This window comes from Ammospiza nelsoni, chromosome 6 (genome assembly GCF_027579445.1).
Source record: "Ammospiza nelsoni isolate bAmmNel1 chromosome 6, bAmmNel1.pri, whole genome shotgun sequence".
Lineage (NCBI taxonomy): Eukaryota > Metazoa > Chordata > Aves > Passeriformes > Passerellidae > Ammospiza > Ammospiza nelsoni.
Window position 1 is genome coordinate 52811596 of NC_080638.1, and position 22820 is coordinate 52834415.

The following is a 22820-nucleotide window of genomic DNA, read 5'->3' on the forward strand; positions in this document are numbered from 1 at the left end:
TCGTTATTTCTGCAGGCAATGTCTGAGAAAGGGGAATACCAGTGGCCTAGAACAATAAGTGACCTATTCCAGCTTTGCTTAGAGTAACAGGATCTTCTTCAGGGCCTGCACAGTCTAAATTAATTTTGGAGGGTAAATTCCAGAAGCAGAATGGAAAAGCAGATAGGTGGATTTTTATTCCTTTTTTTTTTTTTTTAATTGCTTTCCATGGTGTGGCAGGGATTTTTTTTTAAGTGCAAAAGCTCCATAAAAAAATCAATAAGATCTTGCAGTGGAATAACACATTAAAAATCAATCCAGCTTTTTCCTTCTGTGCAAAGAATGCACAAAAACAGATCAACAAAGACAAGGATGATTTCTAAGAGGACTGAAACTACTAGTAGAAGGAAAAAAGTGAATCTATCCCACATTAAGCAGCTCTTGGACTATCATTGCAATTAATAAGTAGACAAGATGTAAATGCAAAACATTCAATGAATCCCTGACATTACCCTTATCTTCCAATCCAATGCTGATTTAGGCTCCTTCTCATCTCTAAAACCCATCAAATTGACTCAAGCACCAAGGTATCTCTAGGATGCTCTGAGTCCCCTCATTCACAAACCTGCCCTACCTGGGGATGACCAGCTGGTACTAGAGAGCAGATAGATGGGCTGGTCCTGCCCCTGACTCAGCATCAGTGGCTTTGGGAGCTGCCCATCCTGCTCTGTCACCCGCATCCCACAGGAGCCTTAGGTTTTACTGAACTCACACACCTACAGACAGTGCTTGAGACCAGACAGAAATCCCTGACCAGTCGTTTTTCCTTAAGCGTTGTATGCAAGTAAAAGTGGAAGTGATTTTCTGTGACTCTTGTATACCCTGGATCCACGGAGGAAGCTACAAATACGTGCAGACTTCTCCAGGTGAAAATCCAGATGTTATAGGTCTCTGTCTTGTAGCACAAGACTTGGAAGGATCAGCTTTACCTAAAAGGTTCCTGGCCAAACTGTTTTTAATCTGTTATTCAAATCCTCTGGTCTCCCAAGCAGCCTGCCTCAGAGGAATGACCTTCTCCACCAGAAGTGGTTTTGTAATTCTAATGTTTGCTCACAGTCGTCAAGGAAAACATTTCCTCTCTCTTTGTAGGCACTTCTAGGTTATCTGAAGATGGTTTCAGTCTTAGTCTTTTCTTCTCTGAATTATATTAGTAATCATCTTCTGATCTCTGATTCTTCTTAGTCCCTCTTTCTTCAGCTGATGTGATGGTTCCTTGAACCAAGCCCTAAGGCCTTGCTGAGTGAGTTCTGGGAGATTACCCTGAGTATTTACAGACAACACTCTTGTTCCTTTATCTGAATATGAGATCAGATATTCACAAGAGACATAACATAAAACATAACATGAATAACATATATAACATATATATAACATATAACATATAAAACACAATATGACATTGTTCACTTATGGGCAGCCTGTGAACATGATGTGCTCCAGGTCCCTTCTGGTAGATCAGCTGTGTGCCACAATGTTCCCCACCTTGACCTTGCAGGTTTTTTTCTGTAGTCATTCCTAGCTGTTCATGCTAAATTGCTTTTTCCAGATTGTATTTCCAGTTTGTCAAGATCACTTGAATTCTAATCCTGCTGGTGGTGTTTGTGCAGCCCCTCCCAGGTTGCTGCAATCTCCCAAGGCCTGTCTTGTTCATGTATGCTTGAGCTGTTCCTAATAAGCTTTATTTCATTTTACAGAATGTTTTATTCAGTGCTACTGAACCCCATTGGAGCACTTCAGAGGGGTGGTGGCCACTTTATGTACTGGTGCAGAGAACAAGGGCTCTTTGGTACAAAGTCTGAGATGTCCAGGGCTGGTTCACTAAGGCATGAGCATGGCTTTGTCCCACTGGGGAGTTTGTCCTTTGTTCTTTTTTTCTTGCTTGGGGTTTTGTTTTGTTTTCAGTTCAAGTTACATTTGTGAGGCAGCACTGTGTGAATGTGGATGAGTTTATTGATCTTGTGTGTGGGTGGGACAGTGAGTCACTAGAGATGCTTGTATTTGTGTGATAAACAAAGGAAGTATTTGGGCTCTTATAGTTAGGTAGTATTTCTTAGATCAAGTATTTTGAATATTCATCCAGGGCCATATGTGTGCAGTAGAGATATGGTTTTGGAGAGGACACCTAACCTGACGCAGAAGGAAAACAGATTTAGTCATTCTCCTCTTCTCTCAGGCTGTTTTCCTAAATTTTTCAGAAGCTGTGTCTGATCTTGTGTCTGCTTTGTTGATGTGCAATGCCTCTGGCTCAGAGTGTGACTCAGATGCCTGTTGGGACACTTGTGCCCTCCAGGCTCCATGGACTGGGCTCAGCTGTGACTCCTTCCTTCTCATTCTGCTGAGGCTCTTCCCAACACAACTTGCAACTGCTGGGATGCGTCCCCTGCAGGACTGGAGTGAGGGCTTGTGCTTTTCCTGCTCTCTTCTTCTTTGGGAGCACCGAGCTTCCTCACTGCATGGCAAAATGTGGGCCCTCAAATAAAGCAGGCAGAAAAGAAAGAACCCAGAGCAGCTTGGGGAGCATACAGAGCTACCAGCATGTACAGTATGTGTCTGAGAGAAAAGTTATGACTTAATCTAACCCTTAAAAAAACCTCCTATCTTTGTCATTCTGTCTTTTAGGTGGAAGAGGCCTTGCAGAGGATGCTGGTGGGGTGAGATGGCAGAGGGAATTTTCCCTCATTCCTATGGCAAGGAGTGACCCTGTTGGCTGTTTGCTGTCCTCAATGGCACACAGGGGAAATCTGTGAGAAGGTGCCACCAAACTGAAACCTGCTCAAGGGCATCAGGAGACTGGGGAATGGAACAGGAAAAAGGCAGAGAGCAAGCAGTGTGACAGAATAAACACTGCAGGTAAGTGTAACATGAAGCAGTGGGGCACAATGAAGTGGGAAAGGAACAAAAATGTGGAGTTGTGATGAACTCGTGGAAATTCTGGTGGCAGTGGCATGCAATAAAATATACATTGTTGACTCAGGTGTTTAAAAATCTTTCTGTTTGCTTGTGAATTTGGCATCAACAATTGGCCATATCCCAGTAGAAAGGTCCCACTACAATGGGGAGGGTGGTGGATGAGGGAGCCTCCTCTTTGCTCCCTAGAGCTTTGCTGAGGCTTGGCCAGCTCTGGGACTATCCTGATGGGAATTCCCTTTCATGCAGCCTTCTGCCCTCAGACCCTTCCTTAACTTCTAAGGTTAACTGCTGCATCATCACAGCTTCAGCTGTCGTTGTGTTACCTGGAAAAATGCAGTTTCTCTTTCTATTTTGAGCTGTGACTGGATTTTGAACTTCTCCCTAGCACCTTCTTTGGTTCCCTGAATCACTCTTCAAAGTCTCTTTGGGGCAGCAGCTCTGTGCCCCATGACATGTGAATGTGGATGGCATTCAGACCCTGTGCAATGTGAACATTGCATTTACAGCAGCAAACTGCTTTGAAGGAAAACCTTGCATTTCCCAGAAGCTGCAGTCCAGCACAACCAGGCTTGATGACAGAGTCCTTTACAGAATGGCCTGGCATCCAAAGCAGTATAAATAAATCCAAGTGGTGAGATGAGAGAAACATTGGGGCACATTGTACATAGGAAAACAGCACCTTTGTCTGAAGAATAATCTTCTCCAGGTGAATTCACCGGGTGCCTTTGTGTAGATTAATTTTCCGTGTCCATTTTCCAGGTCCATTTCCTTTGTTTTCCTAAACATTCTTGTGTTTGCTGCCCTCCTTGTTGTTTGCATTGCCCCATTCGATGTTATTTTATTGAGTCAGATCTGTGGGATACTCCAGAACCTCTGGATGCAGCTGTACTTGAAGGCAGAGCAGCTAAGGCATTATTCTCAGGGGACTGGATGCCTTTATTATCCATTAACTTTATGACCTTGGGTGGCTTTAGGATATTCTCTGACGTCATTATCCCCCTGACTTCAAAGGTACTGTATGCCATGTTGAAACTCCTCAATCTGATAAAATCCCTTGATAAGACTGGAGCTTCAAAGCATGAAATGTAACTGGTGCAGCTGTACAGGAGCTGAGTGCTGCTGAGACAAAGTGCCTTGCTTACAGATCTGCTGATGGCTGGAGGCCTTGTGATCCCCCAAATTGTCCTGGTCAGGGACAGCATGTAAGGCCTCTTCCGTTCCCAGGGAAATCATGGCAGACACACAACTGCCTTGGCTAATACTTCAAATTGAGCTTACCTGAAATGCTGAGCTTGTGAGGAGCAGAGGCAGAGGTGCTGGGGGACAGGAGTGGCTTAGTGTGCTCTAAGTTGTCAGGTGCTCTGAAAAGTTCAGTCTAGCTCCAACTTTCCATCTTTTATCCTGGTAAAATGGAGACATTTTTATTGCTGGGAACACTTACCTTCTGGAAAGCCTGCCCCTCTCCAGTTTAAGCAGCATTAGCCAAGTTGTGACATGCACCTTCTGCTGTGTGTCTCAGCCTCTGCTACACGTGTATGTGGATTAGTTTGTGTTACTGGCATGTTGGAGAAGAGAAAGAAGCATAACCTGCACACTAAACAGTTCACAACGTTTGTGTTCATTCTGAGGAGGAATCTATCCCTGTTCATGCTCAGTTGTCTTGTGCTTTGTTCGAAATACAAAACCATAGCAAACTCCTGGGTGCTTCCCTAGAAGCAGATGAAAATGAACAGACCGAAAAAGCAGAAAAAGCTGCCTACAGGCATTAGCCCAAGGTCTTTTCCTTGGCATTTTCTTTGTTTTCAAAGATCATGCATACTTTGGGGTTTTTTTAACTAAACTGCTGAATTTTCTGCTTTTCTGTAATTTTTGTGGTCAGCAAGAAGACTCCAAGAGGGCTGGCTACACATGCCCTTGCTGAATCTTGTCTCCTCTTATCACAGGTTCCCTCTTTTTGCCTGGCCTGTGATAGTACTAGGATGGCTAAGAAATGATAATTTCTTTTTTAATGTGTATTTGGGCAAGGACCTGAGTCCAAAGTACTTGAAGTATTGCAAGGACTATGTTCTCTTCTATTTGCTGCAGGTGGAACAGGTTTCTGAGCTGCTGGCTTTCCTTGGGGAAGGCCAGAAGACTCTGCATGCCCATGCAAACAGGGATGCTGAGAGCAGGTCTCCTGCAGAACCCAAATGCTGTTTAGCATCACAGTTTGAAGATGCCAGGGACCACAAAGAGGCATGCTGAGCTAAGAGAGGGGGCACTGAGTGCAGTCACCTGAGCTAATAACTCTCTACAGCCCAGCAGCTTTACCCATTTTCCCCTCTGCAAGTTACTCAGTCACTCAGCAAATACTCTTGTGATTGGTGACAGTGAGAAAAAATGTTGGGAAATCACTCAGGACAGGAAGATAAAAGCTCAGTAACTGGCATCTTTATAGCATTTTTCCAGCCTGAATTTGCAGACAGTATAACCTAAGCCTCAGGCTGTTTCTGTGAGGTAAAAAGGTGCAATTATGTCTATTTTATAGATAAGAGAGCTGATAATACTGATTTAGCCCAGGGGAACAAGAAGCAGAACTAGGAGAACAAGCTTCTTTGCCTGCCTCATTGCTTTGTTTTTAAGTTACCCTGTTCCTACAGGAACCTTTCCGTGAGGCTAATGGCTTTTCACTGCTAACAGGTACAAAAATATACTTTCAACATCACGTACTTGAAATCCTCTGGCACAAGCTGTATTCACTTGCACAGCCAAGGACTGGGAGACTAGGTGTCCAGCTAAATCTAAATCTATGCTAGGCTATTTACCAGAGTGGGCACACAGCCACTAAGGTTTGTGTCTGGACCATTTTTCAATATGTTGGCCTGCTTCAAGGCTACTTCCTGCTGGGCCATTTGTGGGCTTCCAGCTGTTACGTGGAATGCTTGTTGTTGCAACAGCCTTATAGTAAAGGCACCCATTTCTTGTAAACTGAAAGAACAGGCTTGGCAGGATGACCATTGTGCCTCTACTGAAACTTCCCATGAACTCTGCAAGTGGACACTCCTATGGCTCCTGAACAAATAAGGCAGGTGATAAGTGACTCTGTGCACTTCCTATGATCCTCAGAGCCTGGTACTGCTAGTCCTGGTGTCTGAGTATTCTTTGTTAAGCATGAGAGTGCTCCTGAAAAAAGCTATGGAAACTTCTGGCTTAGATTTTAATTTTTCTCCTGGTCAGGCCAATGGAAAAAGTCAGGTTAATGTTGGAGGCATAGGACTGAACACTTGCTGCTGAAATGGGTCTATATCTGCAGTAGGACAGTGCACACAGGCAGAGACCCCTGAATTAGTATTGATCAAGTTAGGATGGGTATCAGAGGCTGTTCACCATCACCCCTCCACCAACAATGTGGGGTTCTTCTCCAGCATTAAACTTGCTCTGTAGCAGTATTTTAAAGGGACATACTTTGCCTTTTAGTTGTTTTCTATTTCTGCAAGATGAAATTCCTCTGTATATATCCCCTCTCAACATAAGCTCATTATAATGCTGGCATTTAGAAAAAGCTCTCTTTTCTGAACTCTTTGGTGCCAGGTTTTTCTGTTAAGTAACCCTTTCCCATGTGACTTTAGCAGCTGATCTCAAAGTCCCAGACAATAATGCCTTATAGTTCTAGAGCTGGGTTTTCTTTCTAATTTCCAAGTAGCTCTGAGGTTGTTAAGTCATATAAAATCAGCTAGTTATAAAGGAAGAGGACCATTGGCTAGTCAATAATGTAGCATCTCATAGATTTTTCACTGGTGTAAAGCAGAGGTCTCAAGGAGACACAGTTTGGGAATATTGCAAAAAAAGATACAGCAACACAGACTCTGGAGTGAGAACTGATGGTGCACCAGCAACATCAATAAATGGATTGGGAACTTGTCTCTGTTCCTACTAAAAGAGCTGTGTTTTACTGTCTAACACCTGAGGTGCCTCTGCTGAAAGGAAAGAGGCTTATACATTAATATCAGCATGAAATAAAGAGTTCTTTATTGCTTGGTGGCAAGGAAAAGCAGGCCAGGAAGGTGAGTGCTTCCTTCTGCTCCTGGCTCTCCAGGCCTGCTGCCAAGTCACTGACTACATCTTCTGTTCATTGAAGTGCAGAAATTGTGCAAGAGGTTGGAAAGTAGCTCAGAAAGCAGTCAGAAAGTCAAAACAGTCCTGACACCCCCTCCCTCCATCACAGCAAGGAGTTCTTTTGCAATGCTGGCAATTCAGGCTGGTATAAAATCTTTCCTGAGAGCTTGCTGGGGTGGTGCACTGTCAAACTTCCCCTTTTTACTGTGCATCCCAGGGTGATGTAATCAGGGCCTTCCAGGGGCTGAAGGGAGCCTGCAAGAAAGAGGGGGAGGGACTGCTTACAAAGGCATATGGCTGCAGGTCACAGAGCAATGGATCCAAACTGAAAGAGAGTAGGTTTGGATTAGATATTAGGATGAAGTTCTTTGCTGTGAGGGTGGTGAGACACTGGTCAGGCTGCCCCATCCTTGGAAGTGTTCAAGGCCAGGCTGGATGGAGCCCTCATCAACCTGCTCTAGAGTAAGTTGTCCTTGCCCACAGCATGAAGATTGGAATTAGGTGATCTCTAAAGTCCCTTGCAACCCAAACCTGATTCTATGATTTTGGGGAAAGATCTATGTAACACTTTAAATTTTCAATATATACATAATTTCACAGGGGTGTTTGTGTAGGATAGGTGCTAATATTGTTACTTCCACCTTTTCCCATTATTTCCTCCTGAACAGAGACTTGTGGCTCCCTGAGAAGCGTCCAGATCCTTGCAGTGTCTTCATGGCAGTGGACACATCAGTTATGCTGATGAGAAGATTAGGTGTAGGGAGAAGGAATGACTTGCCCAAAGCCAGAAAATCTGTGACTTCTTAAATTACTGTGATTATCTTCAGCTTCTTAGGAATGTGCTATTTTCCCTGCCTTTGGGAATGTGTGTAGAAACATTGCAACCTCCTTTCAGCTTTCCAGAGGTGAAATCACGTATCACTTATACCTGATGCACTTGCCAATGCTCAGAGTGCTTTCCTTACTGCCTCTGTTTGTTTTGCCGTGAGATTCCTGCTGTGAGTTCTCAAGTCCTTGGAATTATTGGTTTTCCTTTAGTACCTGAGATAAAGGACAATGAGCTGCTTTGATTTGACAATCCACAACACAGCTGGAGCCAGGAGGTTCCACCCCCCATCCCACCCCCAGCACTGGAGCCAAGGGCCAGGCCCTGCCAGCTCAGCACTGCTGGTGTCACCGGTGTCACCGCTGTCACCCTTTCCTGTTCTGCAATGTGCAAACAGCCCGGGGGCGGAGCGGGGCGATGCTGTTTGAACAGTCCCTCCAGTCAAGGACTTTTCCAAAAGAAATTGGACAGGAGTTAATGGTGTGCATGTGAGTGCAGCATTGCACAGTGCAGGTGGGATGGAAAATGCAACACGTTGTGGCAGGAAGTGAGGAAGGAGCGTTTTCTCAGCAAGCCTGGCTGGATGAGCTGGCAGCTGGTGGCAGAGCATAAAGAGGACAGGCTTTGTAGGATGGATTTGGTAAAATCCTGTGAGTGAGCTGTGGAATAAGATTGGAAAAGGAGGCCTCTGCTATTTTGTCTCACCTGTATGATGCTATTTTGTTGTCATCTTATTGCAGGGGTTCCATACTGTTGTTTCCTTATCACCAAAGTTTCATACCTTCTTGGTGTTTCTCATGGGCATGTCCTCAAAGCACTGACTCTTTCTTCTTCACAAAGCAGCCAACAGACTCCCATTCCCTTCTCAACCAGCCACCCAACTCTTTTATAGCATCTTTTTCTCATTGGTTACAGCTGTGGCCTGTTAAAGTCAGGCCTGCTCCTAATCTTTGCTAATTGGCCCAGCTGCAACTCCTTAGGGGTAAGATTACTTTCTACACTATCTTTGTTTTCTTGTATTCTATCCCCCTACACTATTTAACACTGCCTGCCTGCCTGAAGGCTCCCTTCCCACATTTCCTTTTGCTCCATCACTTGTTCTGGTCTTCTAGACCCTCTGCCACTTTGCAGTGGAGCAGTTCTCTCTGCCTGGGTGGGCAGACAGCTGCCTCCTCCTGTGAAGCAAATGAAGTGTTTCATCCATCACACACTGGGCAAAATTAGGGCCTTCCTCACTTTTTATCACTCAGTTTCATGATTTTCTGCAGATTGCTTCATGTCATCAGAGCTGTGGTTTAATCTGACAGAACCTTCCATGCTCTGCTTTCTCAAAGCCCCCTGTGAAATTGGCCCATTTTGAACAAATGTCTCTTGAACAGTTTGCTACTGGAGGAAAGAAGTCATGACTTATTTCTCATGGAATGCTATCCCTTGTGGAGGCTCAAAACATGTTTGGTGTGTGATTTGCTAGGCCCTGCTTTGAGATGACCACCTAGGTTAGGACCAGCACTTTCTCTCCTCACTGCATAGATGTGGACCATGGTGTTTATTTGCAAGCTAGACTAGCAGTGATCTTTGGATCTGCAGCCCTTGAGCACTGTGTCAAAGTGGGACAGGAATGATTAATATTTCATCTTGGAGAAATGCCTGATAACTCAAGATTTCTTTGGGATGGATTTTCTGGACTGTCTCCATTGACCTATAGCACTGGGTTTGGGTAAATTAATGAGGCTGGTAAATCTCTGAAGTGTAGGGAAGAGAGGATGGAGGAGGAAGCTCCTTCAGAAGAAGAGGAGTGAGACCTCAAGGACTCTGTCTCTGCAAGGAGCCCTGGTAGGAGAAGTTGAATTGCTGCCTTGAATTCCTTCCCTTCCTAGTAGGGGAAGTTGAATTGCTGCTGTGGAAGAGGGTCCCTCTCTTCCACAGGGAGTTGGTCTGTGCTGTTTGGAGTGTGCCAGCAGTTACACAGGCTTCATTTCTCAGATGGGGTGTCCTTCACACAGGATTACGCCTCCCTCAGTATTTGCTCTCATGTGAGCACTTGAACCCTGGTGTGGGGCTCCTCTTCCAGAGGACTCTTGCCCTGCTGCCATCACGTGGTGGCCAGGCTGAGCTTGGCAGTGGATCCCCTTTTCCCCTAAGTCCTGACTGCCCACCAGGAGCAGAGAGTGCTGTAGTGGTGTTTGCTGAGGCTCATGTTACTGTGCTAAGCCCTGGCTGAAGCAGATGTCCCTGAGGCACCTCTGTGTGTGCATTCCTCAGAGCTGGCTGTCTCAGGGATACCTTCATGGGTCAAGGTGAAATGGTTCAAGCCCCAAAATATTCTTCTTTCACATGGACACCTTCTGAATGACCTCTATTTGTAAAGCAACCCCAGTCAGATGGAAAACCTGACCTTTCCTGGTATGCCCCATTGAAGGGACCAAAACCATTATCAGAAGATTATAGAGTCAGATTCCTGCTATATAAAGCAAGTGACATTTTGCTAGGAGCATTGGTGTGAATGGATGGTAAAAAAATAAACAAAGGATTAATTTTCTTCCACAAAAGGAAGGGGGTTGGGTTGGTTGGGTTTTTTTTACAATCTCAGACAATTTCACGAGGAAGATTCCCTTTGAGCTGTTCAGCTCAGCTAAAGAAAGTAGGAATTTTGCTTGGTCTTTTGACGTTTCATGGAAAATAATAATTAGTATTAAATGCTTTAGTCAGCCAGAGTGAAATGCCAGCCAGCCTCTATTTTCTCACTGATATGACACCAGTGACTGCAATGTGTAGAAAAATCCCACCCCCATGTGCTTCCAGGCTGCCCCTCCCCAGGGGACTGTGTCCTTGTCCCTGTGTGTCACTGACGCAGCAGGTCCCATCTCTGTTCTGCTGCTGGAGGGGTTCTGCCAGGACAGCAGCAGAATGGGATGATGGGAGAAGAGGAAACAACAGATTTCCCTGCACTTGGCATGCACAGACTGTTATTAACCATTAATAACTCCTGTATGGACACAAGAAAGAGCTACTAAATAACCCAGTGTGTTTTTGCAGCTACATTGCTACCTCTCTAGATAATGTTTTACTTGTGGTTTTAAGTTTTTTTTGCTGTCCTTGCATGATGTTAAACTGGAATAATCTGTTCTCTTCAGAACAGAAAGCATTCAGGGAAGGATGCATAAGAAATCACAGGAAGCAAGTTAATAAAAATACTTTCATTTTCAATTCCCAGAAACTCTGCCCTCACACAGAGCTGTTGTCACTGCCACAGCAGCCCCAAATACATGCTTCAGTGAGAAATATGTTCCTGGAAAATGTGCAGGAAATGGCACTGGGCACTGAAGTGCTCAGCTCCCCTGTAAAGCTGACCCAGGGGGCAGCAGCTGTGAAATTTTCTTTTCCTTTTGCTGCCAATGTACCTTGGCTCTGACCCGGGAAAACCTCCACAAGAGGGGTAAAATTCAGGTCACGCCTTGGCAAGCCCTTCATTGCATCAGGACTTTGGTTTCCAGGGTCTCTCTGGGCAAAGCTTAACCTCCCACACGTAGATGGGGCACCCTTTTGTAACAGGACTGTTGTGCAAAACCAGGCAATATGACATTTCCTTGAACTCCTGGTTCCCTTTGATCAGCAGGTCTCTCTACAAGGAGCTGACATTGGAAAGGGGGTTAGGAATCTGAGCAAGAGATGAAGAGCTGCCCCAGGGGCTGGGAGAACTATGCTGCTTCTGTCTGAAATAGAAGCAAATACTCTGGATGTGGTTAGGTTAATTATTGGGGTTCACAATTTGTATAAATAATGAGTAGGTAATAATCTATGGGGATATATGTAAAAGTTAGGGTCAGCTTCATGCATCAGGAAAATCCAGAAAAATGGCTTGGTAAAGGCAGAAGGAATTTCCATTAATGGAAAGGGTGTGTGGTTTATCAGAAGAAGAAAGAGTGGGCTGGGATAGGGGAAGGAGGAATTCTGCAAATAGCCACAAATGCAGCATCTCCATGGTACAGCCAGCAGTGTCCTCTGTCAAGCGAGTGTGCAAAGCTGTCTTCTGGGGCTGGTAACAACAGCAGGGCATGGCCCCTCACAGCCAGCCTTACCCTGAGAGCCACCCCCCCTTGGGACTTTCCAGGCAAAAGGGCACAGGGAGCAGCAGCCCTGGCGCAGCATTTCAGGGCTTCACGGGATTATTTATTCACCGTGTTCCTGGAACACTTCCAGGCTTCCTAGCTCTGCCACAGCATACGGATTCATCCAGTACCCACAAGGCTCCCAATCCCCGAGGCAAGGGCAGACTGTAGGAAGGTGATTCCTGTCACAAAGCAGTGTTTCTGGAGGACTGGCAGGGCTCTGGGAAGACTGAACAGGATCCTCGTCCCCTCCCTTCCTCCCCAGCGCTCTCGGGGTGGTTTTGGCAGCAGCCGCGCTCTGCATGGATTTCATTGCTGGGGCCATCGGAGGTAAATGCATGAACTGGGGCTTGTTGGCCAAAACAGATGGCTGTGTTTCCTTCTTGTTCAGCTGAGGAGCAGCTCTCAATAGCAGAGCTGAGAGTCTAAATGGGGGGCTGCTTGTTAAAAGTGTGTTCTTCCTTACAAAGTGGGAAATGTGACCAGAGTAGGCTCACAGAGCTGCTGGAGAGGCAGCGCTGCAGCTTGGTCAGCTGAGGTCATTGCCTGCAATCTCTTCCACTCTGATTGCATTGGGACAGGGTAAAACTAATAGGAAGAGACAGAGAGTAATAGGTTTTGTGCAGATACAAGCCAGCTTGTATAGCCCTGACAGTGAAACCCTCACGTGTCTGGCATGCAGGGGTCCCAGTAGGCTGCTGGAATGTCGTCTCAGGGGGGCTGAGGGTGTGATTTGTGAGAGCACAATGTTCTTACTGCATTCAGATTGTCTGGATGAACGCCCTTTGCATTATCTTGGGTTAAGATGCATTTGCAGTTGTGATGGTGATCTCAGCGCAGGCAGCAGGCTTTGATCTGGGAGAAAGTAGGTTAGCTGTATATAAAAAAAGTAACAGGAGAGAAGTGTGATTAAATTCTAGACATTTTTAGAGCATGTACTGCTCAAACCCATCTTTGTTTTAAACGACAAAATGTACCCACTGGTCTCAGTTCTTTGCTGAAATCTCGTTAGATTCAGTGGAGTATACAAGATAATATATGCCTATATATATATTTTATATATATATTAAAAAATATAAAATATAATATATACCAATAAATACCAGGAGAAAAGCCTTTGGTCACCACTGACAGAAAGGCCAGGTGAACCTACCAGGTGGCTGAGACATCCAGCCCAAGCCTGCATGACAGATCTCACTTTGACATTCAATGAAATTTGGCATTTCCCCTCACCAGGAACAGCCTATGCAGATGTGTTTGTCCTGGGAAGGACCATGCTGAGTATTACCCTGCCCATTTGATAGCTCATGACCCAATATGTGCCAGTGGGGAGAGGTTTGGCATCTCAGCAGCATCCAGCCCTGGAGGTGCCTGTTGTGCCCATGCTTGGGGTGTTGGTCTTCCAGGGGTGTTGGGAGACCCTTTCCAGGAGAGGAGGATCTAACCAGCACCACCATGATAGTTTGTCTTTCTCCTGCTGTGTCCCTTCGAACTTCAGGGCACTCTGTGGAGAAGGAAGCCCTGGCCTAGGGCTGGCAATGAGATGTCCATGCCAGAAGGATTAACCAAACCTTCTCTCAGACTTCATGTTCGTGGTGGGGAAGAGATGATGGCATTTTTTTCTTGGACTTCTTCGTTTTTTAGCATGGTTTGAGACAGGTTACTTAAAGACAAGCTTCTTTTGCAAGGGAACATGAAGAGCTGAAAACAGAGTTTGAACATGGCCATTCCCCTTGGTTTTTTGCCCTAGCTCCCATGCAAGGCCAGGGTTTGTGCTGTGACCCCCTGTCCAGGCTCCAGCATCCTGTTCTGCCCAGCCATGCAGCAAGAATCTCCCCTGTGCCCTGGACACAGGCTCAGCCTGAGGGGATGCAGGCTGTGGAGATCCAGCTGGGACCAGAAAATTCTTGGCTTGTTGTAAGGCGCTTCACTGACCTCAGCCTGTCAGAGAGCAAGATTTTTCCATCCTGTCCTCCATGTCCAGCTCAGAGCTCTTCTAGGAGGGATGCTGCAACTTCTCACTGGCTGGCAGAGGTGAGAGCTTGTCCATAGACAAGCTGAGGCCATCATCCTTCCCCTCAGATGGGATAGCTCCTGGGGTTAGACATCTAGCCTATAAGAACTGGGATGGTTTTGGTGCTGAGCTTGTTTTGGGGTTTATGTTTGCCAGAGCTGAAGCAGTTCTCATGTTCCTAAGGAGTCTGTAAACCCAGCTAAGGAGCATCAAGCAAGTTGAGGCAACATAAAAAATAAGAGTTTCTGTTTAGTAAATGACACTCTAGTGACCTAGATCTGTTTTCAGAGTGTCTTGGAGAAAGCCTGGCTTAAGCACCTCTGAAAAACAGCAGAGGTCATGCCCATTTGAATTTCAGCCTCTGCACAAATACTGTGCATCACCTCTGGGCAATGGATTCTGTGGCAATGAGGTAAAGAAACTCAGCATCTTCAGCCCCAGAAACAGTGATCTGCTCTGGCTCCAGATAGAAAAAACATGAGAGAAACCTGCTTAGTGATGTTTTAGGAAGGAGTCCTTCCTGGCCAGTAAAATTGAGCAGGAGGTTGGACTGGAAACCTCTTAAGGCCTCTTCTGACTTGAATTTTCCTGTGATCCATGCACACTTTCTAGCCCTGCTACAGCAGCAGCCTGGGCCATGGCAGGGAATGGGGATTGATGGCTGGGGCTGGTGATGAGTGCAGGGTGAGGATGATTTGACTCTTATGTCAGGATTTAAGATTTGGGGAAGTGAAGCCAAGGTTTACCTGGTGGTGGTAGTGCAGCAGGGCCTGCAGCAGGGCTGGGCTTTTCCACAGCTGGGAGGTTACATGCAGTCCAAGGAAAGATAAAATAATCTCCCTCTAGAAGGAACATGCTGTCTCCTTACAGATAAAGCAGCTCCTGCTGGGGTTGTGTGACTGAATGAAGCTCAGCTTGCTTAGGGTCAGGGCACTGATGTTCCCAACTGTGACAGTGTTCACAGGGGCCGAAGGATGAGGCAAGAGACGAGGATCTGACTCCATGTTTCAGAAAGTTTGATTTATTATTTTATGATATATATTACATTAAAACTATACTAAAAGAATAGAAGAAGGGATTTCATCAGAAGGCTAGCTAAGAAGAGAAAAGCAAGAATGATAACAAAGGTTTGTGTCTCGGACAGAAAGTCTGAGCCAGCTGACTGTAATTGGCCATTAATTAGAAACAACTCTATGAGACCAATCATGGATCCACCTGTTGCATTCCACAGCAGCAGATAATCATTATTTACATTTTGTTCCTGAGGCTTCTCAGCTTCTCAGGAGGAAAAATTCTAAGGAAAGGATTTTTCAGAAAATATCACGGCTACATCCAACTCTGCACAAAACAAAGGGTTTTGAAAGTCGCTGTCAGCCCATCCAGGGCATGGACACTGATCCCTGCTTCTCCTGGGTGTCTCAGCCAGGTTTGCCATCAGCTCAGGGCTGTTTCAGCCTCGTGGGCTCTGTACAGCTGCCCCTTGCTCCCCTGTGATTGCACCCCACCAGAATCTCTCTTTATTTGAGTTGCTTGCTCAGAGTGACCTGACTTGTACAGGGGCTGTGAGTGATCCATTCTGAGCACTCTGTGTGTGTAGGGGATGCTGCAAGCTCTGCTCAATACCCAAGAATATCTCAGATAAAGGAAGCATGAAAAATGGTTCACTAAAACAAAAAAAGGTAATTCCCTTGTTTTTGCTGTTTATTTTTGTCACAGCTGATGCAGGGTTACTCAGCAGGAGTCCCACAGGAACCCTCTCCTGTATGCCCACGGTTCATTGCTGGCCTTCTTTGATTTTACTGTGCAAACAGGGCATGTGTGGGTCATGCTATCTTAGTGCCAGGCTATTTATATCATGTGAGAGTGTGCAGAGCCCTCATTCCTCAGCCTTTGGTAGACTTGGCCGAGCTCCTCAGCTCTGACAACTGCTTGGAGTGCTTTGTGCCCCTAAGTAGCACAGTTCATGGCAGGTTGGGTTATTTGGAGGTTTGGGGGATTCACATCTTTGCTGGGAGCAGTGAAAAATTTGCTTTTATGGTCTCCTACCAAGTGGAGATGTTTGATCCTTATTGGAACCAGGTTGATGGGGAGCCTTTAGGGCTGAAAGAGACTGTTTAGGGCAACCTACTGTGCTGCTGTCTCTGTATCTTATCATGTGAACAGGGTGATTTCTCCAGAAGGGAGGTCAGTTCTTGTCAAACACTGGCCCAAATCATCCTTGGTGTGTGATCTGCATGTGCCAGAGCTCCTGGCTTCCTCATCCAGTGCAGTGAGCCAGGACTTAGCTGTGCATGGTGCCCTTGTGTCCCCAGCATCTGCTCAGCCCATGCCCATCTCCTCTAAGGTTCAGGAGTTCTGAAAACGATGAGATGTGTCACAACCTCCCAGCTGAGGTGGGGTGCACGGCCTGGGCACTGCAGCTGTGAGGGCAGCATTGCCATCCTGGCAGTGGCCCATCTGCTGCCTGTGTCCCTGTTTGCTCTGGCCAGGAGCCTGGGACAGCACAGGTGTCCCCAGATGACTTTGTGCATTGTCACTCTCTGCCTGGACCTCAGCCAGTGCTTCTCCAAGCCATATTATTGACTGTGTATTCCCCCTTGCCCTCTCTCTTCCATCGCTGTCTCTCTTCCATCTAGGCCCTTTCCCCTCCTTCATTGCTGTTTATCTGCTGTCAGATTTGATAGGTGTTTTTGAAGAACAAACCTCAATTTTCTGCAAGAAAGATGCTGTTGGTTGTTTTCCTCTGTAATGCACTTTGGGATTGTCTCCTGGTGACTCACAACAGCAGCTGCTGCTTTTCTCCAGAACATGGGAGAGCTTTCCAGAGCTCTCAAGCAGCCATGTAATCGGAGGTGAACATGCCCACAGTGATAACACATTTTTGAGTAGCTTGTGTTTTAATTTTTCTTTTTTTAAAGAAGAACTCAGTGAGAGGCAGTTTTCAACAGGTAAGCCCCCTGATGTGCCCTGTATCTCTGAATGTCTGACAGGCTCCTCCAGCACTTCTATGAACCTGATCTCTGTCTAAATAACTCACATGGACACAGCTCCATTGTTCTGCAGCCTGATTTCCTCTCAGGTGGCTTGAGAGGTGATGTACATTACTGAGGTGATGTACTGGGAGGAAGTTTGCTGGTGAGCACATTACCTGCTAGCACTTAGCTCAGAGCTGAGAAATGCAGTGAGGTGAGATCTATTTGTTGTTGCTACAGAGAGAAATCCGTGTTGGAGCTCTTTAGCCCTCCTTGCTTGCCATTAAGCTTTGTCTCAGGGGATTATTGCATATCCAGGGGCTATTTTAAGGCTCCAGGAGTAGCTCCAGGGTGTGTTGCTGGAGGATTGGACACGCTGTCCCTGCATGTGATGCTGCGCTGGGCGGGCTTGGCTGCCCCTGGGCACTCCCAGCACTAATCCCTGCCTGCCCCAAATCCCGCCGAGCCTGGAAACCAAAACTGCTCCAGGCTCTATGAGTGGGGACGCTTGGGCATAGCTCAAAGAAGCTGTAGTGCCCAAGCTGAGAGGGGAAACAAGCACAGCCTGGTATCCTCCCTCCATTCTTCGTGGGGCAGCGCTCTCAGGGTCTCTCCCTGCCTCATCTTCCTCAGTCCTGTTGTTCATGATAAGTTTCCTATGCTCTGTTTCCTCCTCTGGGTGAGCCTTGGCCACACAGAAATTTGCATTTTTTCTCTGTCATTGATGGCTCAAACGTCATTACTGGAACTGGAGAAGTGTGGTGCCAGGCACAGCTGGGCTCTGGAGCTATTTTCTGCTATTCCCCAGTGCCCTTCTGTGATGGGAGAAAGCTCTGCTGTGACATGTGCTGTTAACCATCTCCTACATATTCTCTGTTTCAGGTGGCCTAAGCACAGCCGTGGGTTATCCACTGGATACAGTGAAGGTACCTGTTGGAGCTTTATTTTTTGACTATAGAACAAAAACACAGAGGCCCCTTTGTTTTCCCCCTCCTTTTCAGAAAAATAGTCCCATGATAATACTTTATCTGCATTGCATCCCTGTATCTCACTGTGTTTAGTTGTGTTTGTCTCTAAAAAAAAAAAGAAATTAAACACCAATCACTTGTTTTTAAAATTTTAAAAGTTTAATAGTAATAAAATGGTTATAAAAATAGTAATACAAATAATAATAATTTGGACAATTTTAATTTGGACAATATGAGACAATAAAGACAAAGAGTTACTGACATCTGGGTACCTTCTTCTGGGCAGCAAAAAGGACACACCTTAACAGACGATTAACCCTTAAAAACAATACCCTGTTGCATATTCATACACCTCATACATGATGCATAAATTCCATTCAAATACAGGATTCTGTCTGGTCAGTGTCAACTTCTTCCTCTGAATCCTAACAGCGTCTTCAAGGCAGGAAGGAGTTCGTTTCTTCTCATAAGAGGGCAATAAATTCTTTTTCTCTGAAAGATTTAGGTGTCCTGTGGCTGCAAGTCATCTTGCTGCAAGTCCTTTCTTTAAAAAAGTATCTTACATAGCATTGTTTCTATTTTAACATTTTTTATAACCTAAAACTGTATTTAACACACTACTTAAGAGAATTAATACAGCATTACTTTCTAACATAACACATATAATATTAATTTTAATATTTGTGAAAAGCCAATCATAAAATACATACATTTTTCACATTTGGTCACATTATTTTATGGTTAATTATCTGGTTTGCTGCTATGGCATTTGTTGTTTTATTTATTTTAATATTTTATCTGCATTTTAAAGTTGTCCCTGTATTCATTCCTAGGTGAGAATTCAGACTGAGAACCACTACAGAGGATTTTGGCACTGTGTTCAGGAAACGTACAGGACAGAAAAGGTGGGTGTCTCTCAGCAGCACTGCAGGTGCCTTGTTTCAGAGCAGCAGAGCTGCCTCTGTCACTTTGGGGACGATGGGCACCATTGCATGCAAGCATCAGCTGGGAGAGCCCTCAGGGTGAAATTTAGCTTTGCTGATGAGCTGTCAGGTGGGAATTTGTTTTGGCTCAGCAATGCCCAGCCAGTGCTTTTGAGCAGATGCTTTCCCATGCCGCTCACCCTTAAAAGTCGCCTTTGTCCTGTTTCCCACGAGGTCCGGGGCTTTTACAAAGGGGTGACCGCCTCAGCCCTCGCTGTATCAGTGGTTTCCTCAGTTTCCTTTGGCACCTACAAGAACTTCCTCGGCGCCCTCTGCAAGCTGCGCTACGGGGCTGCAGATGCCAAGCCGTCCAAGCTGGATGTTTCTCTGGCTGGAGCTGCTGCCGGCGCTGCCCGGGTAGGTGAACACCCTTGTGAAAAACGCCAATCACTTGCTTTTAACATTTTAAAAGTTTAATAGTAATAAAATAGTTATAAAAATAGTAATGCAATTAGAGTAATAGTAATTTGGACAAATTGAATTAGGACAATATGAGACAATAAGGACAAAGAGTTACGGATGTCCGGGTACCTCTTTCTGAGCAGCACGATCCCAAAAAAGGACACCTGTTAACAAAGGATTAACTCTTAATAACCTGTTGCATATTCATACACTTCATACATGATGCATAAATTCCATTCAAACACAGGATTCTGTCTGGTCATCATCACCTTCTTCCTCTGAATCCTAACGGCGCCTTCAAAGTGGGAAGAAGTTCATTTCTTCTGATAAGAGGGCAATAAATTCTTTTTCTCTGAAAGATTCAGGTGTCCTGTGGCTGCTATCTGGTGCGAGTGCCTCATTCCTTTCTTAAAAAAATCCCACTAACATAGTTCTAATTTTAACTACAAAAGTTACCTTTTAATTACAAAACTATGTTTATTATTAAAAGGTTAGTACAGCACTACTGATCAATACATCAAAATACATATGGTAAATATCTGCGTAGAGCCATACAATATGCACTTTTCACACCCTGCAGGGAAAGCACAACATGAGAACTTGTTCACAAACACAGGCAGCTGGAAAAGCAGGGAATGTTTTTTCAGTCCGGGAGGCCACAGGGGAGCTGCAACAAGCCTGGTGGGTTTGTTTTTGCAGGGGAGGTCATGCTCTGCCCTTGCTGCCCCTTCAGGCCTGCTGGGCAGCCCGTGCTGGATTTGGTTTGCAGCGCCAGGACGCTTAAGAACGTGCCATTAACATGACACAGACCTTGGCAGCAAACACAGGACGAGGAAGAGAACACAGCATAGGCAGCAAACTCCCCCAGTGGCTGGAGGGTGTGTTTGTGTAAGACAGACAGACAGACAGAACTTGGAGTGAAAGCATCCAGGATTAAACTCAGGGGGTACCCCTGGGAAGTGATGCTGTGTGACAGTGGTCACAGGCGTCTTTGGATGAGGGAAGAGACGAGAATGTTGACTCCATGTTTCAGAAGGCTTGATTTATTATTTTATGATATATATATTACATTATAACTATATTAAACAGAATAGAAGGAAAAGTTTCATCTCAGAAGGCTAGCAAAGCTGAGAATAGAAAGGAAAGAATGATAACAAAGGCAGCTGGCTCGGACAGAGAGAGAGAGAGCAGCTCTGCCGTGAGCGGTCACTAAATCCAAACATCCACACGAGACCAATCATGGATCCACCTGTTGCATTCCACAGCAGCAGATAACCATTGTTTACATTTTGTTCCTGGAGCCTCTCAGCTTCTCAGGAAGAAAAAATCCTAAGAAAGGATTTTCATAAAAAGATGTCTGCGATAATGCTGCATTTCAAACCTGCAGGATCCTCAGGCAGGGCCGAGGCTGGGTCCAGGAGCAGTTTCCCACAGGCAGATGAGGGTGAGCATCCACAGGTGCTGTGAATGTGGTGGAGCTCATCCCATCACAGCAATGGCATGCTGGGCAGAAATGTGTGCCTGGCCACAATCCTCTTACAGAGCAGTCCAGATGCTCAGGCTTCTAGGTGCTTCCTACAGTCAGTGACTCAACATGGCTTAAATTTTTATAGCTGGGATGGTCTTGGTTCAAATACAAATGCAAACAAGAGCCCTGATATGTCCTTCCCTGGCTTCCCTGTGGCTGAGGACGTCCCTCTTTCCACACCCATCCAGTTTAGCAAGTAGTTACAGGTATTTAATATCCTGTGTTGAATGTGCCTCGTCTTTCTCTCTGCTCACATGTGTCCTGCTGCTGCTGGGTGGAACAGCACAGACAGAGGGGAGAGGCTGGAGCTTGCTGGAGCTCACAGACAATGCTATTGCCTGAGAAGCTGGGAGACAAGAATTTACAGGAGGGAGACCAAAGCACTGTTTAACTGTGAGGATTAAAATGCCATTCTCTGGTGTTGCAGGTTGTGCTGACAAACCCCAGTGAGGTGGCTAAAGTTCGGATGCAGACTCAGAGGGACCCATGCCCTTCCAGCACACATCAGCCTGTTTCCAAGCCAAAGTACCAAGGGTCTCTGCACTGTCTGAAGGTTATCATCAAGGAGGAAGGTTTTGGGGGACTCTACAAGGGCTGTTCTGCATTACTCTGCAGGGATTGCTCTGCTTCTGCAGTATATTTCCTTTCCTATTCTGTTCTGTGTGACTGGCTCACACCAGATGGGAGAAATAAACCAGGTGGGTGTTGGAAAGCATCTGGCATTACCTGCAAAATTGGCTTATTTAGTCCCACACTAAGAGGGAAACCAGGCTCTGGGCAAACATCACCTAGTACCCATAATACCTCACCCAGATCCTCATGAAGATTTGCTCTGTGTGTGCTGGCTTTGGCCCCAGCCCTGGTGCCAGCAGCCTGCATGTGAGGGCTGCACTGTCCCCACTTGTCCCTAAGCAGCTCCTCCTCCTGCAGGAGGGGCTCTCACCACACACTCTGGTGCCTGGAATGTGGATATGAAATCCTGTTAATGTGAAAACAGGGTAACAAGAAATTAAACATGGACAAAGCTCCTGGGAGCCCTCATGGAGCTCAGACAAGGGTCAGCCCAGAGCTTGAATATGAAGTTTAGGGAGAGAAGGTAAAGACACTTCAGGTTCTTAGTAGTGATTTGGCTCCAAAAAGCAACTATCCACTTTGAGAAAAGATTGAATAGGTAAGATTCACCAAAAGAGCATCTCCCTGAGAATTATAAAAATTCAATCCATCTGAGGAGGGTGTGAGTGCTCTCAGGCTGTACCTCATGTACTTCACATGGTGTTCAAAATGTCACGTGCAAAAATTCTCTGAGATCACTGGAAATGCACAACTGCAAGAGCTGCACAAAATAACTCCCCAAAAACATAAAGTTACCAAAGTTTCTTGTCAAATCTGAGATGGATGTAGCTGAATGAGGTGCAAGTGAACTGCCCTTCTCCCTTCACTCTCTCCTGCAGGTTTCCTTGTTGTGCTGCTTTCTGGTGGTTTTGCTGGAGTCCTGGCCTGGGGATTTGGTACTCCCATGGATGTCATCAAATCACGCATGCAAGTAGATGAATCAGACCAGCACAAGTACAAAGGCCTGATCCACTGTGTGAGGGAAAGTGTGAGAAAGGAGGGGGCAAAAGTGCTTTTCAAAGGACTGGGTTTAAACTGCATTCGTGCCTTTCCCGTGAACATGGTAGTGTTTGTAACATATGAAGGTGTACTGAGATTTTCAGATCATTATATGAACAAAAAATAGCTTGTTCCACTCTGTCCAAAGTGTATTTTATTTATTTATTTTTTCGTAAGACAACATCCACAAACAACTGTTGAATTGGTGGACAGCATAAGAAGCATGGACATTTCAGCCCAAAGCTGACAATTGATGGATTGTTTTATTCTTACAGGATTACAAACTCATCAGGGAGCCTTGGCTTCATACAAAACCTCCCTTTTATCTCATTAAGGTATTTAGATTGTGGCTGCTGCTTAGGC

The 22820-nt window shown here is 45.6% G+C and overlaps 1 protein-coding gene and 1 long non-coding RNA gene across 3 annotated transcripts; one reads left to right on the forward strand and one right to left on the reverse strand.

Moving 5' to 3' along the window:
• Positions 1-5388: 5388 nt before the first annotated feature.
• LOC132074905 (uncharacterized) lies at positions 5389-8727 on the reverse strand. Its single transcript, XR_009418668.1, has 3 exons — positions 8576-8727; positions 7973-8085; positions 5389-7299 (listed from the first exon to the last, which is right to left on the reverse strand). It is a non-coding gene; the product is annotated as an uncharacterized LOC132074905 (long non-coding RNA).
• A 3394-nt stretch (positions 8728-12121) lies between these two features.
• SLC25A47 (solute carrier family 25 member 47) lies at positions 12122-22598 on the forward strand. 2 transcript variants are annotated; one of them, XM_059473834.1, is made up of 6 exons: positions 12122-12309; positions 17848-17891; positions 18767-18838; positions 19091-19273; positions 21274-21544; positions 22298-22598. In XM_059473834.1, the coding sequence occupies exons 1-6, from the start codon at positions 12282-12284 to the stop codon at positions 22582-22584; spliced, it is 885 nt and encodes a 294-aa protein (XP_059329817.1). In that variant the 5' UTR covers positions 12122-12281; the 3' UTR covers positions 22585-22598. The 2 variants fall into 2 exon arrangements, with proteins under 2 accessions (XP_059329817.1, XP_059329818.1); XM_059473835.1 differs by lacking the exon at positions 12122-12309 and adding an exon at positions 15558-15672.
• The last annotated feature ends 222 nt before the right edge of the window (positions 22599-22820 follow it).